The sequence below is a fragment of the Scyliorhinus canicula genome, unplaced genomic scaffold (assembly GCF_902713615.1).
Source record: "Scyliorhinus canicula unplaced genomic scaffold, sScyCan1.1, whole genome shotgun sequence".
In the NCBI taxonomy this organism is placed as follows: Eukaryota; Metazoa; Chordata; class Chondrichthyes; order Carcharhiniformes; family Scyliorhinidae; genus Scyliorhinus; species Scyliorhinus canicula.
The window spans coordinates 62819-79392 of NW_024055796.1; the positions used below are offsets into that span (position 1 = coordinate 62819).

A 16574-nucleotide genomic window follows, 5' to 3' on the forward strand; every position below is an offset into this window, starting at 1 on the left:
AATGCAGGCTGCCAGACTGAGTAAATCCCTTCCCACACTCGGAGCAAGTGAATGGTCTCTCTCCAGTGTGAGTGCGTTGATGTGTAATGAGGATTGATAACTGCCTGAAACTCATTCCACAGTACGTACAAATGAATGGCTTCTCCTCTGTGTGAATTCGCTGGTGTGACTGGAGGCTGGATGAATTAGTGAATTCATTCCCACACATGGAGCAGGTGAATGGCCTCTCTCCAGTGTGAACCCGCTTGTGCGCACTGAGGTTGGATGAAGATCTGAACCTCTTTCCACAGGAAGTGCAGCTGAATGGCCGCTCCTCAGTGTGAATTCGTTGGTGTGACAGCAGGTTGGATGACAGAGTGAAGCCCTTCCCACACACAGAACAGATGAATGGCTTCACCCCTTTGTGAATCTGCTGGTGTGACCAAAGACCGGATGGACCAGCGAAATCCTTCCCACACAAGGTGCAGGTGAACGACTTCCCCCCAATGTGAACTCGTTGATGTGCATTGAGGTTGGATGAACACGAGAACCTCTTTCCACAGGTAAAGCAGCTGTACGGCCTCTCCTCTGTGTGAATACGCTGGTGTAACAGCAGGTGGGATGAGGTTGTGAATCCCTTCCCACACTCGGAACAGATGAAGGGCTTCTTCCCGGTGTGACTCTGTCGATGGTATTCAAGCAGGTATCGATAATTGAATCCTTTACCACAATCATCGCATTTCCATGGTTTCTCCATTTTGTTAGCCCCAATGTGACTGCGTTGATGAGTTTCCAGTCGGGATGGATAATTAAATCCCTTCCCACAGTCCCCACATTTCCACGGTTTCTCCATAGTGCTGGTATCCTTGTGTCTCTCCAGTTTGTACAATCAGTTGATGCTTCATTTACACACAGAGCACATGTACAGTTTCTCCCCACTGTGAATGGTGATGTATTTTCAGGTTGTGTAACTGGTTAAAGCTCTTTCTACAGTCAGTTCACTGGAACACCGTCACTCAAGTGTGTGTTGTGTGTGTCTCGGGGCTTTTCCAGTCTCACTGATGTTTCCACAGTCAGTTCACTGGAACACTCTCACTTGGGTGTGTGTTGTGTGTGTCTCGGTGCTTTTCCAGTCACACTGATGTTTGAAATTTTCATGCAAAGACGAGCAGACAAACATTTCTCCTTCCACTGTAAATGCCAACAGTATTTAGGTCCTGATGAATCAAGTGGCTGCGTCAGATCTCAATGTGAATTTCTGTAAATCCTGCTCTTCTCATACCTGGAAAAGCAAAACTAATTCTGAACAGACAATTCTAGTTTCTCTGGAACATTTTTTCCTCTCCTGTTCCCCCAAAGCTGTAATTCCCCGTCCAGACAGGTTTAGATAAAGGATCTGGATCGGCGCAGGCTGGGAGGGCCGAAGGGCCTGTTTATGTGCTGTAATTTTCTTTGTTCACACACTCTCCCTCCTCCCCGGGCTGAAATCCAAACCCATCTCACCATCTCATGTCTCCACTCTCAGCGCAGCCAATGATGGTGAAGGGTTTGCGGATCCACAAAGTGTTTCCAAATCCTCCGACCCACCGCCTGACGCTGACTCCGCTTCTCCGGGACAAAGAAGGGCCAAGGCATCAGTCACACTGCGCATGCTCACTAATGTGCAGCCCCACAGCCGGACTGCGCATGCTCTGGCTCTCAATGCCCCGGAAGTGATTGACGGCAGCTCCGGACCAATAGGGGGAGGGGGCGGGAGCAGCTGGTCCTCCAACCAATCACAGTGAATGAGGGACTCAACTAAAGCATGCGCACTGCAAGTAATGGCGATTAAGAAGCACTTCTCTGGCGAATCCACACACGCGAAGAGAAGGGAGGGTGAGAAGGATCGGACAGCTCGGCGGGACATTTCTTAGACATGTTGTGTAAACCGAAAGGCAAAAAAGCGGACAAACCGGGTCCATTTACAACGAACAGGGCTGCAGCTCCTCATATTCGGCCCGTGTTGACGGTCACCATCTTTATTGGGGGCAACATGCAGCAATACGCATGCGCGATCGCCATCTTTCTTGGGGGCAATGTTTTGAATAACTGGGCGGAGCTTGTTACCCATTGTTCAGAATACAGGCAACCTGTCCATCAAACTGCATTGCCCTTTGAGACCCAAGCAGAGGAGGAAAGAAAAATAAACAAGTCCTGACCTCCGGATCCCAGTACCTTACGGGACGCCCTGCTCCTTGTGTTTAAAGATCTGTTCAGTCACATGAATACCAGGGGAGACACTCACAACCCTGAACAAAGAACAAAGAAAAGTACAGCAGGGACAGGTCCTTCGACTCTCCAAACATGTGCCGATCATGATGCCCTAACTTAAAAAGCTTCTGCCCTTACCTGGTTTGCTCCCTTATCCTGGGCGGGATTCTTCCAGCCCTGGGGCGGGATTCTTCCAGCCCTGGGTCGGGCTGGAGAATCCCCACGACCGGGCCATGCCCCCTTGGCGCCATTGGTGCCAACGTGGTTGGCCGGCGCGGGCCGCTCTACGCGGCGGCCCGACGATTCTCAGCCTGGGATGGGCCGAGCAGCTGTAGTGAAAACGCTGAGTCCCGCCGGCGCCGTCCACACCTGCTCTCAGCCGGCAGGAACTCAGTGTGGAAAGGTCGGGTGGCAGGCTTAGGGGGGCCCTGACCCCGGGGTGGGGGGGGGGAGGGGAGGGCCTCCGATGAAGCCTGGCCAGTGATCGGGGCCCGCGGGCCAGCCTCTCTGTCCCCCCGGCCTCTTTTCTTCTGTGCTGGCCTCTGCACTCCTGTGCCATGTTGCGTCAGGGCCGGTGTGTTGAAGGAGGCCACTGCGCATGTGCGGATCCCGCGGCGCCCAGTTCGCACCGGGATATGCAGCTGGATCAGCGTGAACCGCTCCAATGCTGTGCTGGCCACCTAAAGGGGCCATAATTACTCCTGGCAGAGGCCCGTTCACGGCGTCGTAAAGCGCGATGGCGTTTTCAACGGCGTGGACACCGTGGGAGTCACGGCGTGGGAGAATCCTGCCAATGTGTCCATCCAGATGCCTCTTCATAAATTCATAATATACAGGAGCAGAATTAGGCCATTTGACCCATTACCAATTAAAAATCTGTCTAACTCTTCCTTAAATTTACTCACTATCCCCGCATCCACTGTCCACAACACTCTGGGGTAGCAAATTCCACAGATTCACAACCCTTTGAGAGAAGTAGTTTCCCCTCAAATCTGTTTGAAATTTGCTACCTTTTATTCTAAGATTATGACCTCTCCTTTTAGAATGCCCCATAAGACAAACGATCTGCTCCACGTCTACTTTATCCATATTTTTAGCATCTTGTGCACCTCGATTTGATCTCCCCTCATTATTCTAAACTCTAGAGAGTATAGGTCTAAACTGTTCAATCCCTCCTCATACAACACCCCTCATCTCTGGAACCAATCTAGTGAACCTCCTCTGAACTGCCTCCAATGCCACTACATCTTTCCTCAAATAAGGGGACCAAAAGTGTGCACAGTGCTCCACGTGCAGTCTTAGCAATGCCTTGTATAGTTGCACAGTAAGAAGTCTTACAACACCAGGTTAAATTCCAACAGGTTTGTTTCAAACAAGAGCTTTCAGAGTGCAGCTCCTTCCTCAGGTTCCTTCCTGGTGTTGTAAGACTTCTTACTGTGCTCACCCCAGTCCAACGCCGGCATCTCTACATCTTGTATCTTTGCAACACTTCCTTACCTTTATACTCAATTCCTTTTGCTATAAATGGCAACATTCCATTTTATTTCCTTATTATCTGCTGCACCTTCATGATCATTTTCTGTGACTCATGCTCAAGGACACCCAGATCTGTTTGCATCGGAGCACCCCAAAGTCTCTAACCATTTAGATAATAAGTTGCCTTTCCATTTTTCCGACCAAAATGCATGACCTCACATTTATCTATGTTAAACTCCATCCTGCCACATTTTGGCCCACTCGCCTAACCTATCTATGTCCATTTGTAAAGTTCTTATTTCCTTATTAAAACTTACTGTCTCACCTATTTTTGTGTCATCTGCGAATTTGGTTATAGAACCTTCTATCCCTGTATCCAAGTTGTTAATATAGATTGTAAATAGCTGGGGCCCAAGGACTGAACCCTGTGGCAGCCCACTAGTTACATCTTGCCATCCAGAAAAAGAACCATTTATCCTGACTCTCTGTCTCCTGCCCATCAACCAGTCTTCTATCTAACCTAATAAATTGGATTGGATTTGTTTATTGTCACGTGTACCAAGGTACAGCGAAAAGTATTTTTCTGCAAGCAGCTCAACAGATCATTCAGTACATAGGAAGAAAAGGGAATTAAACAGAATTCAAGAAAATACATGAGAATACATAATAGGGCAACACAATATATACAATGAAACTACATAAGCATTGGCATCGGATGAAGCATACATGGGTGTAGTGTTAATGAGGTCAGTCCATTAGAGGGTCATTTAGGAGTCTGGTGACAGTGGGGAAGAAGCTGTTTTTGAGTCTGTTCGTGCGTGTTCTCAGACTTCTGAATCTCCTGCCCAATAGAAGAAGTTGGAAAAGTGAGTAAGCCGGGTGGGAGGGATCCTTGATTATGCTGCCCGCTTTCCCCCGGCAGCGGGAGGTGTAGATGGAGTCCATGGATGGGAGGCAGGTTCGTGTGATGGACTGGGCAGTATTCACGACTCTCTGAAGTTCCTTGCGGTCCTGGGCCGAGCAGTTGCCATACCAGGCTGTGATGCAGCCCGATAGGATGCTCTCTATAGTGCACCTGTAAAAGTTGGTAAGGGTTAATGTGGACATGCCGAATTTCCTTAGTTTCCTGAGGAAGTATAGGCGCTGTTGTGCTTTCTTGGTGATAGCGTCGACGTGGGTGGACCAGGATAGATTTTTGGCGATGTGCACCCCTAGAAATTTGAAACTGCTCACCATCTCTACCTCGGCTCCGTTGATGCTGACAGGGGTGTGTACAGTACTTTGCTTCCTGAAGTCGATGACCAGCTCTTTAGTTTTGCTGGCATTGAGGGAGAGATTGTTGTTGTTACACCACTCCGCTAGGTTCTCTATCTCCCTCCTGTATTCGGACTCGTCGTTATTCGAGATCCGGCCCACTATGGTCGTATCGTCAGCAAACTTGTAGATGGAGTTGGAACCAAGTTTTGCCATGCAGTCGTGTGTGTACAGGGAGTAGAGTAGGGGGCTAAGTACGCAGCCTTGCGGGGCACCGGTATTGAGGACTATTGTGGAGGAGGTGTTGGTGTTCATTCTTACTGACTGTGGTCTGTTGGTCAGAAAGTCAAGGATCCAGTTGCAGAGTGGAGAGCCAAGTCCACAAGTCCGTGGGTTCACTTTCAGGAAGGCCGATCTGACTTCGGAAACTGTGATGGTGGGTATGGGTGAATTATGGGTTGCTGGGGCACTCGATAGCGGATTGTTGGTTACCTGCTCAAACCGAGCATAGAATGCATTAAGCTCATCGGGGAGGGGTGCGCTGCTGCCAGAGATACTGCTCGGCTTTGCTTTGTAGCCCGTTATGTTGTTTAGTCCTTGCCACAACCGCCAAGAGTCTGTCTGTGACTCTAGCTTAGTTTGATATTCTCTCTTGGCATCTCGGATGGCTTTGCGGAGGTCGTACCTGGATTTCTTGTATAGGACAGGGTCGTCTGCCTTGAACGCCTCAGATCTGTCCTTCAGTAGGGGGTCAATCTTGCGGTTGAGCCATGGTTTCCGGTTGGGGAACATACGTACTTCTTTCTTTGGCACGCAGTCGTCCACACATTTGCTGATGAAGTCTGTGACGGTGGTGACATACTCATTTAAGTTAGTCGCTGAGTTCTTAAATATGGACCAGTCCACTGTCTCCAAGCAGTCACGTAAGAGCTCTTCTGTCTCCTCGGACCAGCACTGCACAACCTTCTTAGCTGGATTCTCCCGCTTGAGTTTCTGCTTGTAAGCCGGGAGAAGGAGCACAGTCTTATGGTCTGATTTCCCAAAGTGCGGTCGGGGGATGGAACGGTAGGCGCCCTTGATTTTTGAATAGCAGTGGTCAAGAGTGTTGTCGCCCCTGATGGGACAGGAGATGTGCTGGTGGAATTTTGGCAGTACACTCTTGAGGTTGGCTTTGTTGAAGTCTCCGGCCACAATGAACAAGGCCTCTGGGTGTTCTGTTTCATAGTTGTTTCTGACTGTGTACAGTTCATCCAGCGCCTTCCTCACTTTTGCCTGGAGTGGGATGTAGATCGCTGTGATAATGGCTGAAGTGAACTCACGTGGAAGATAGTATGGGCGGCACTTTACGGTCAAGTATTCCAGGTCTGTGGGGCAGTAGGTCGCCAGGGTCACCACATCCAAGCACCAGGAGGAGTTGATGAGGAGGCAAACCCCTCCACCCTTCGCTTTGCCTGAAGATGCCGTGCGGACCGCCCGGTGAATAGAGAAGCCTTCAGGTTGTATGGCACAGTCCGGTGAGGCGGGGGTGAGCCATGTCTCTGTGAAACAGAGCACACAGCAATCTCTTACTTCCCTCTGAGAGGTAAGTCTGGCGTTAAGTTCATTCAGTTTGTTTTCAATCGCTTCGACGTTTGCTAGGAGTATGCTGGGGAGAGGGGTCTTGAAACCGCGTTTCTTCAGTCTAACCTGCAGACCGCTGCGTTTCCCTCGCTTTCTCGGTCGGCGGCTGTTGCTGGATGATTCTGGGATCCGATGGGAGACGTCCGCCCTTGTGGAAGGTAGGTGGCTGCATCTGGCGGGGTCCAGGGCGCTAGCGAGGTCCAGGGCGCTGTTTACATTTCCGGGGTCGCGTCTGGCAGGGTCCCGGGCGCTGGTTGAGGTAAAGGGGTTGCTGGGGGGGGTGAGTTTGCGATCCGGATGGGTCCCGGCATTCTGCGGGCACGGGAATACCTTGCAGCGTGTTCGGATCCTCGCGCGCGGTCTCCGTTGTTTCTGGGGTCCTGGGTCGTGGGCAGGGGATTCCTAGGGCAGATTGGGCTAGGTCCCATGGTCTGTTCCCTCCCTGGGCGCTCCTGGGGTCGGATCTTGAAGTCGGCACGGTGGGGCCCTAACCCCTAGCCCCATGTGATTTCACCTTGTGAATTAACTTTCTGTGCAGCATCTTATCAAATGCCTTCCAGAAGTCCAGATATACGACATCTACAAGATCTAAATCTGAAGATGCTTGTTACATCTTTGAAGATTGGATTGTCTCAGTCTTTGTGAGAAGAAACTCTATGAGCTCCTCACAGAAAAGGGGAGAAGACAGCTCTTCAAAAGGAACTAACTTGTTTGAGATACTAGAAACACCAGACATACTGTATATTTCACAAAAAGCTGGTTTATTTGACTTTTTTTCCACAATAGCAAGACCTGAGAACGGGATGGAGCTTATTAACATCAGCAGAAGAGCAATCAAATGAACATGTGGAGTCTGGGATGTCATTATCAGCAAAATCCAATCATTGTAGTTTATTGTGGACTCGCTGGTGTCTTAGCAGCGTGGATGACTGAGTGAAACTCTTCCCACACGCAGAGCAGGTGAACGGCCTCTCCCCAGTGTGAACCCGCTGGTGTGTCAGCAGGTGGGGTGAAGTAATGAATCCCTTCCCACATTTGGAGCAGGTGAATGGCTTCTCCCCTGTGTGGACCCGCTTATGTGTCTGCAGGTGGGATGAATTAATGAAGCTCTTTCCACAATCGTAGCAGGTGAACGGCCTCTCCCCAGTGTGGACCCGCTGGTGTGTCAGCAGGTTGGATGCATTGATGAATCCCTTCCCACACTCGAAGCAGGTGAATGCCTTCACTCCAGTGTGGATTCGCTGGTGTGCAGTGAGATGACAAGCTTGCCTGAACCCAGTTCCGCAATGAGAGCACCTGAACGGTCTCTCGTCAGTGTGAACACGTTGATGGCGCACCAGTTCCCTGGAACTTTTATAGCACTTCCCGCAATCTGGACATTTAAAAGGTCTCTCGTCAGTGTGAACTCGCTGGTGTGACTGCAGATCAGATGACTGAGTAAATCCCTTCCCACACTCAGAACAAGTGAATGGCCTCTCTCCAGTGTGAGTGCGCTGGTGTGTGAGCAGGTGGGACGACCGAGTGAATCGCTTCCCACATTGGGAGCAGGTAAATGGCTTCCCACTAGTGTGAACTTGCTGGTGTACAGTGAGGTGAGATGCTTGTCTGAATCCAGCCCCACAATGAATGCACGTGAATGGCCTCACGTCAGTGTGAACACTTTGATGGGTCATCAGGTTCCCAGAACTTTTAAAGCGGTTCCCACAGTCTGGGCATTTAAATGGCCTCTCCCCAGTGTGAACTCGCTGGTGCTTCAGAAGGGTGGATGACAGAATGAATCCCTTCCCACACTGGGAGCAGGTAAATGGTTTTTCTCCAGTATGATTGCGCCGATGAGTTTCCAGCTCTGATGGGTAATTAAATCCTTTCCCGCAATCCTCACATTTCCATGGCTTCTCCCCAGTGTGACTGAGTTTATGTTCCGACAGGCCAGATGTTTGGCTGAAACTTTGTCGATACTCCGAGTGAACAATACTTTTTCCTTCCATGTTCAAATTCCGATATTCAGGTTGCGATAAATTGGGTGACTGTCAGATCCTGATGTGATGTTTGCTTTGAGTTTCACAACTTCAAATCCTCCCCTTCAAACACCCTGTGAAATTGATATAAAACTAAAAAGAGTGAGAACCGACAAAAACACAAAGGCAGGTTGTGAAACTGAACTGATTGAATCAACTGGGACGGTCATATGGACCCGAAACGTTAAGCGTGTTTTTCGTTTCACAGATGCTGCCTGATCTGCTGAGTTTATCCAGAATTTTCTATTTTTATTTGAGTTCTCATTGTTCTTTTCAAATCACTCCATGACATTGTTGTTCAATATTTCATAGAACATACAGTGCAGAAGGAGACCATTCGGCCCATCGAGTCTGCACTGACCAACTTAAGCCCTCAATTCCACCCTATCCCCGTAACCCCTCCTATAACCTGTAACCCCTGAATTTCCTTCAAATTCCGCTCTTCTAATGTCCCATAAAAAAAAGGAATCTCCCTCAGTCCAGGAATAAAACATTTCTCTTGGTTTATGTTTCCTGTGTGTTAATCCCCCCCCTTCTGATCCCCTGTAAAAGGCGTTTCCACAATCCATCACTGTCAGTCCAGGATAGAATTCCATATTCTCGCCGCGCACGCGCACGCGCACTGCTGCCCTGGTTAGGATGCGCATGCGCCGTCCTTTCCCTTGCACCACGTAAAGATGGCGGCCATTAACTGGGGCCTAGCAGGGGAGATGCGGCACCGAAATTACTTCCCAACTTGATGCAAAATCAGGACCTGGAGGGTCTTACTCGGGTTGAACGCTTCCACGGAGTAATTACAAAGCCTTCTCACCCACTCTTCTGCCTCCATTACCTTCCCAAAACTTGCCATTTCTCATAATTTGCGGAGACCTCATCCCTGTCTCCGCAGCTGCAGTACAGCTACTGCGCATGCTCAATTCACAATTTGCTACTGCGCGTGCCGTTTCTCTGGCGAGGATAGAACACATTCTGCACAGTGACGATTGCTGGGTTGTTTCTGATTCAATTTCGATTGAAACACCACACCAAGATATACAATTATTAGATCAATTGATATTTGAACCGAAGACCACAGTCCTTGAACCATTTTTTTTACACATAGGGTGGGAAATACAATAATAATAATAATCTTTATTGTCACAAGTAGGCTCACATTAACACTTCAATGAGGTAACTGTCGCCACATTCCGGTGCCCAGTCGCCACATTCCGGCGCCTGTTCGGGTACACGGAGGGAGAATTCAGAATGTCCAAATTACCTAACAGCACATTTTTCAGGACTTGTGAGAGGAAACCAGAGCACCTGGAGGAAACCTACGCAGACACAGGAAGACCATACAAACTCCGCACAGACAGTGCCCAAGTCGGGAATTGAACCATGGACCCTGGAGCTCTGTATCAACAGTGAGAGAAATAAGTCTGAAGTTGAACCAGAAAGTTAAGTTTGAAAGAACATGACAAGTGTTTGAAGTGGCTACCAGGAAGCGTCATGAAAATATGTGGGTCTGGCACATATTTTGTTAAGATGTTTCATAGTGGAAAGGTTAGGTTGGTACATATAAATCATGTTTTACCTTCAGAGGTTCATGAAGAGAAGGAAGTTGGGAAGAATGAAATGAGTCTGATGAGTTGGGTAGTTGGAATACGAGTGTGGTACCTATAGTTATAGTTACTCCGGTACTATATGGAACACGCTGCCTGGGTAGGTGGTAGGAGCAGGAATGATAGCGGTATTTAAGGGGCATCTAGACAAATATATGAATAGGGTGGGAATGGAAGGTACAGACTTTGTAAGTGCAAAGGGTTTTAGTTTAGGCAGGTACCATGGTCGGTGCAGGCTTGGAGGGCCGAAGGGCCTGGTTTATTCTTTGTTCTAGTTCTATCTCGGGTGTAATTAACAAAAGAAAAGTCCAGAAAGTTACAAATGAACTCACTGGAGACTCAGCAGTGGAGTGAACAAGGGGTTCCTTCCCTATACACATTTGAACTGCGTCTTGCCAGTAAGAATGTACAGATTGTATTTGAAATCCTTGGAAATGTTGAAACTGGGGACAGGTGGGAGAACTGAGGAAATCCCCATTCCTGGGTCATACCTACCTACACACAAGTGAAGTATCTGAATGGTCTCTCCAGGTGTATCAGTAAATGGTCTGACAATGTGAATCCCTTTCCACTTTCAGTGATAACGATCTTTTAATGCTGTTACTTTACTAATCGGTTTCCTGCTCAAACAGAACTTTTTTGTCACGAGTTCCACATTCTCAACATTCTTCAGTTAAACTAAACAAATAATTGCAGATGATTGATATCTGCAAAAAAAAAAGAGAACCTGCTGGAATTTTCAGGCAGAATGGTTTTATCTTGAAGCATGAAACATCATTAACATTTCAAGACTGTGAACTTTCATCCAAACTGCATCGTGTTGGTGCACAACTCTGTCAAATGTTTTTCAATCCACTGCAGCCGACGATAAAAACTGCCCTCCACTTCACTGGAAGTGTGAGGGACACTACTGCTCAGAATTACAGAAATAAAATGGTCACTTCCTATGGGACTGCTGGTCGCTGACATCGCACAGGCTCCCAACAAGAATGATCTCAATCATAAGATCAGGGAAGAGAAATTAGGGAACATTCCCTGAACCTCATTCACACCAAAATGAACTGTGAGGAAACATTGGATAGGTTGGATTCGATGTTTGTTAAAAACAGAGGAGGCTAAGAGGAGATTTAATTGACACTGATAGCTCACGAGGGCTCAAGGACCAAGGTTCGATCCCGGCCCTGGGTCACTATCCGTGTGGAGTTTGAACATTCTCCCCTTGTATACTTGGTAAAAGCAGAACAATTGCCAGCGCCTATTATATGAAAAAGGGAGTACTGGTTCTGAATTGTAATCATTAATATGAATGGTGCATCTAGAGGGTTGTAAAATTCCCGATTAAATATAAGGTTCTGTTCTCTGAGCTTCCATTGAGCTCCAAATGAATAGTTTGGGATGCCAAAGACAGAGGTTAGACTGAGAGCGGGGCAAAGAATCAAAATAGCAGACAACTGAATGCTCTGGATCACGGTTCCGGATGTGATGTTCCTCGAAGAATGCACTCAATTTGGATTTAGTTTCCACTGTGTAGTGGATTTAGTCTCCTCGGTGTAGAGGAGATCACACTGCGAGCAGCACAAACAGAAAACTAAACTGCAAACAGCACAAGTTAATCACTGTCACCTGGAAATGGGATTTGGGGTCCTGGAATGTGGGAAAGGAATGAAATGAAATGAAAATCGCTTATTGTCACAAGTAGGCTTCAATGAAGTTACTGTGAAAAGCCCCTAGTTGCCACATTCCGGTGCCTGTTCGGGGACGTTGGTACGGGAATTGAACCGTGCTGCTGGCCTTCCTTGGTCTGCTTAAAAAGCCAGCGATTTAGCCCAGTGTGCTAAACCAGCCCCTGGAAGAGGTGAAAGGGCGGAGGCTGTATCTGCTCCTTGCATCAAAATGTACTGGAATGAAACAAGAACTGGAAGGTTAATTCCTATGGATAAAGTTGAACAGGCTGAACATGTTTTCTTTGGAAAATAATGAGGGATGACCAGATTGAGATTTTTGAGATTATTAAAGTTTTTAACAGGATAGACACGTGGACAATTTTTCTACTTGTAGAGGGATGAAAATAGCAATATGTTAGTAAGAATAACTTCTAATGAGAAAGAAACACGGAAGGCTTCAAATATATGTAACATCTGGCAGCATCTGTGGGTTGAGAAAGAGTAAACATAAAATGTGCACTGAAACAGTGCAGCTCTGATGAAAGTTCACAGACCTGAAATGAAAACCATATGTATCTTTCCACAAACACTGCCAGATCTACTGTGTAGTTTTGACACGTTCTGCTTCTACTTCAGATATTCATCATCTGCAGGATCTTGCATTTCAGTACCCGAAGGCTGGTGGGAAATTGAAACTTGGAACATAAATTTTTTTTGCAGTCTTACCAAAAATATACGATCTAAATATTCAATGAAGGAAAACAAAACACCTGTTCTTCTTACCTGCTCGGGAAGGAAATCTGCCACCTTTACCTGGTCTGGTGTAATAATAATAATCTTTATACATGTGATTCCAGACGCACAGCAATGTGGTTGACTCTTGACTGTCCCCCAAGGGCAATTAGGGATGGGCAATAAATGCTGGCACAGCCTGCGACACCCATGCCAAATGAACAAGTAAAAAAGGGCCCTAGTCAGTTCACATCGAATTGTGGGATTTTATTTTGCTGTTAATTACACACAAGACAGAATTATGCTGGAGGACTCGGGCACATTTTATTGCAGTATTAATTGATTTATAATTTTGTATAGTCTCTCTCGGGCTCGGAAGAATTACCCAACCTTCAGAGCGAATTAGAATGTGCCCTCCCCCTTTTGACAAGAGGTCTGCGCAGACGCAATTGCAGATTGGAAATGGTACATGCGCAGTGTGGGCTCCACCAGCCGCATGCGCAGTGTGGGTGCTGCCGCCGCATGCGCAGTGTGGGTGCTGCCGCCGCCGCATGCGCAGTGTGGGTGCTGCACCTGTAGGGAGGAGATCATTTGGATTCCGCGAATAGACAGAAAAAGCCGATTGTGGCCGGGTAATGGAGGGGGCCGAGTGGGTGCTGAGGCTTCATAAACACCCAGTGCAGGACTCGAAATCAAAATAAGAACCGATCGGTCCCGCATTCGCCCCAAACGGGGCGGCGGCAGCTGGCGAAAGGCCCAAAACCATTTGCACCAACTTTAATAATGTGCAGCAAGGCGCATGCGCGTTGATCCCGTCCTGTCAAGAGAATGTTGTGAATTTTTCTCCTGGACTGACAGGGATGGATTCTGCAAACTCCTTTTACAGGGGGTTGGGAAGGGAGGATTTACACACAGAAAACTCAAACCAAGAGAAATGTTTGTCGCTTCTCAGTGTTTAATCTTGGACAGGTTTGAAACAAACCTGTTAGACTTTAACCTGGTGTTGTAAGACTTCTTACTGTAATCTTGGACTGACAGTGATTGATTCTGAAAACTCCTTTTACAGGGGGTTCACAGAGTAGAAAAGAATCATAGACCACCTGCAGTGCAAAGAGACTATTCGGCACATTGAATATACACCAACCCTCTGAAAGAGCACCCTACCTAGGCCCATTCCCCCAACTTATCCCCATATGGCCCTTAATGGGAGGATTTACACACAGCAAACTTGAACCATAACGTTTCTTCTCAATTTTTATTCCTGGACTGACAGTGATGACTTTTGCTTTACAGGACGTTGGAAGAGCAGAATTTGAAGGTGGAAAAGTCAAACCAAATATCAGATCAAAATCTGACAGTCACTCCATTCATCAGAACCTAAATGTAAGTGTATTTCTTGGATAGTCAAATCTAGAGACAATAAAAGAATGTGTGTGAACATCAGAAACATGAGACAAGACTAAGTCGGGTGATGTGAACGAGATAGAAATTCATTAAAGGCCGTGGCAGTGATATGTGGTCAGAAACCGAGCTGTGGTTTCGGAAGAGTCATCTTCCTCCACAGATGCTGCCTGACCTGGTGAGTTTTTCCTGCATTTTCTGTTTGTACTTCAGATTTCCAGAGTTTTTAACTTTTATTTTAGTTAAATATTTTTCCATGGTTGTAAACAGTCTGGTTCAGCTCAGACTGTTGTCAGGGATAGGGATGGAGTCAATGCTTAGGGTGTGGAACTTGTAGCAGGGACTGAAGACAATGATTTCAAACTTCTCATTATTTCATTGGGGGAAATTTCTGTTCATCCAGTACAGGATGTCAGATACAGTAAGAAGTCTTACAACACCAGGTTAAAGTCTAACAGGTTTGGAATCACTAGCTTTCAGAGCACTGCTCCTTCCTCAGGTGAATGAAGAGGTGGGTTCCACAACCACATATATAGACAAAGTCAATGATGCAAGATGATACTTTGAATGCGAGTATTTGCCGGTAATTAAGTCTTTACAGGTCCAGACGGTGCAACTGGAGAGAGAGATAATCATAGATTAAAGAGGTATGAATTGTCTCAAGTCAGGACAGTTCGTAGAGTTTCTCAAACTCAGGCCAGATGGTGGGGGGTGAATGTAATGTGACATGAATCCAAGGTCTCGGTTGAGGCCGTACTCATGGGTGCGGAACTTGGCTATCTTTGCTCTGAAAGTTAGTGATTCGAAACAAACTTGTTGGACTTTAACCTGGTCCTGTAAGACTTCTTACTGCCCACCCCAGTCCAACACCGGTATCTTCACATCATGGCTGTCAGATAGATCAGGACAATGTGTGTCTTGGATTGGAACTTGGAGGTGATGCATTTCAAATACACCTGCGATCCTGATCCTTCTCAGTGGTGAAGGTTGAAGATCCGGGAGATTCTGTCAAAGTTCTAGCTGAGCTTTAGATGCATACAGTCCATCACCGTTACCCATTCTGCTCCCAGCTTTCTCTCTCCTCCAAAAGAGGCTGATGTCTAATCTACGCTCCAACCAGTTGACAGGTTCTCTTCCCTGAAGGACATCAGTGAACCAGTTGGGTTTTGATGACAATCCAGCAGTTTTCATGGTCACTTTCTCTGAGCGCTGGCCCCACAAATGACCAGATTCATTCAGTTCAATTTCACAACCTGTCTTTGTGTTTTTGTGGGTTCTCTCTCACTCCCTATTTTCTGTTTTGAAACAATTACACAGGATATGAGAACACAATGATTTTCAGTGGGAAAACTGAAACCATTCATCACATCAGGATCAGACAGACGCCCAATTGATCGTAATGTGAATGCGATTGGAAATTGAAGATGGAAGGAAAAAACACCGTACACATTGTGGAGAAATCGTGGAAATGTGGAGACTGTGGGAAGAGATTCATTTACCCGTCTGCACTGGAAACTCATCGACGCATTCACACCGGAGGCCGTTCATCTGCTCCAAGTGTGGAAAAGGATTCACTGATTCATCCACCCCGCTGACACACCAGCAAATTCACACTGACAAGACATCATTTAAATGTCCAGACTGTGGGAAGTGCTTCAAAAGTTCCAGGAATCTGATGCTGCATCAACGTATTCACACTGACAAGAGACCATTCAGATGCTCTCATTGTGGAACTGGGTTCAGGCGATCATCACAACTGACAGTACACCGGCGAATTCACACTGGGGAGAGGCCGTTCACCTGCTCCGAGTGTGGGAAGGGATTCACTCAGTCGTCTGATCTGCTGAGACACCAGCAAGTTCACACTGGGGAGAAACCATTTAAATGCCCAGTCTGCAGGAAGTGTTATAAAAGTTCTGAGGATCTAATGTACCATCAGCGCGTTCACACTGACGAGAGACCGTTCAGCTGCTCTCACTGTGCGACTAGATTCAGGCAATCGTTTGAGCTCACCGCACACCAGCGAATTCACACAGGAGAGAGGCCGTTTATCTGCTCCGATTGTGGGAAGAGATTCACTCAGTCATCCAACCTACTGAGACACCACCGAGTTCACAAGTAACTACAGCGATTGAATTTTGTTGTTAATCACATCTAGGACTGAACCATGTTCATTGGGGTCTGTTTCTGCTGATGTTGTTAAACCCCAGCCCAGTTAACAGCCAAGTTACTATTCTAGATAAATGTTAAATAAATCAACTTTGTGTTAAGTACACTGCGTTGCGTCTTTTTAATATCTCTAACTCGCATTAATTCCTTTTTGAAGGGCTCTTGTTCTTCCCTGTCTCCCATTCTCACTTCCAACAAGTGTGAGGAACTCATGGAGCTACAGAGACAATCCGATCAGCTGCCTCTGCTGCTTCCCTCCCTTCCATGAGCCCACCAGGGTCAGACTTTTGTTTCTGAGCTCTGAACTCACACCTTTCTCCAGTTTCTCTGCCATCCTCTGTCGTGCCCTCTCAGTGCTCTTGTCCATGAGTTCCACCTTCTGCTGTATTGACCCTATTCTCAGGATTACT

General features: G+C 47.2%; 1 protein-coding gene across 1 annotated transcript in view; it reads left to right on the plus strand.

Moving 5' to 3' along the window:
* The window catches only part of LOC119961086 (zinc finger protein 420-like), a 40870-nt gene extending 24602 nt beyond the window's left edge, over positions 1 to 16268 (plus strand). The window contains exon 4 of the mRNA XM_038788569.1: positions 15658 to 16268. Coding sequence (XP_038644497.1) covers positions 15658 to 16117 — 460 coding nt within the window. The 3' untranslated portion in view covers positions 16118 to 16268. The remainder of the gene's footprint in view (positions 1 to 15657) is intronic.
* The last annotated feature ends 306 nt before the right edge of the window (positions 16269 to 16574 follow it).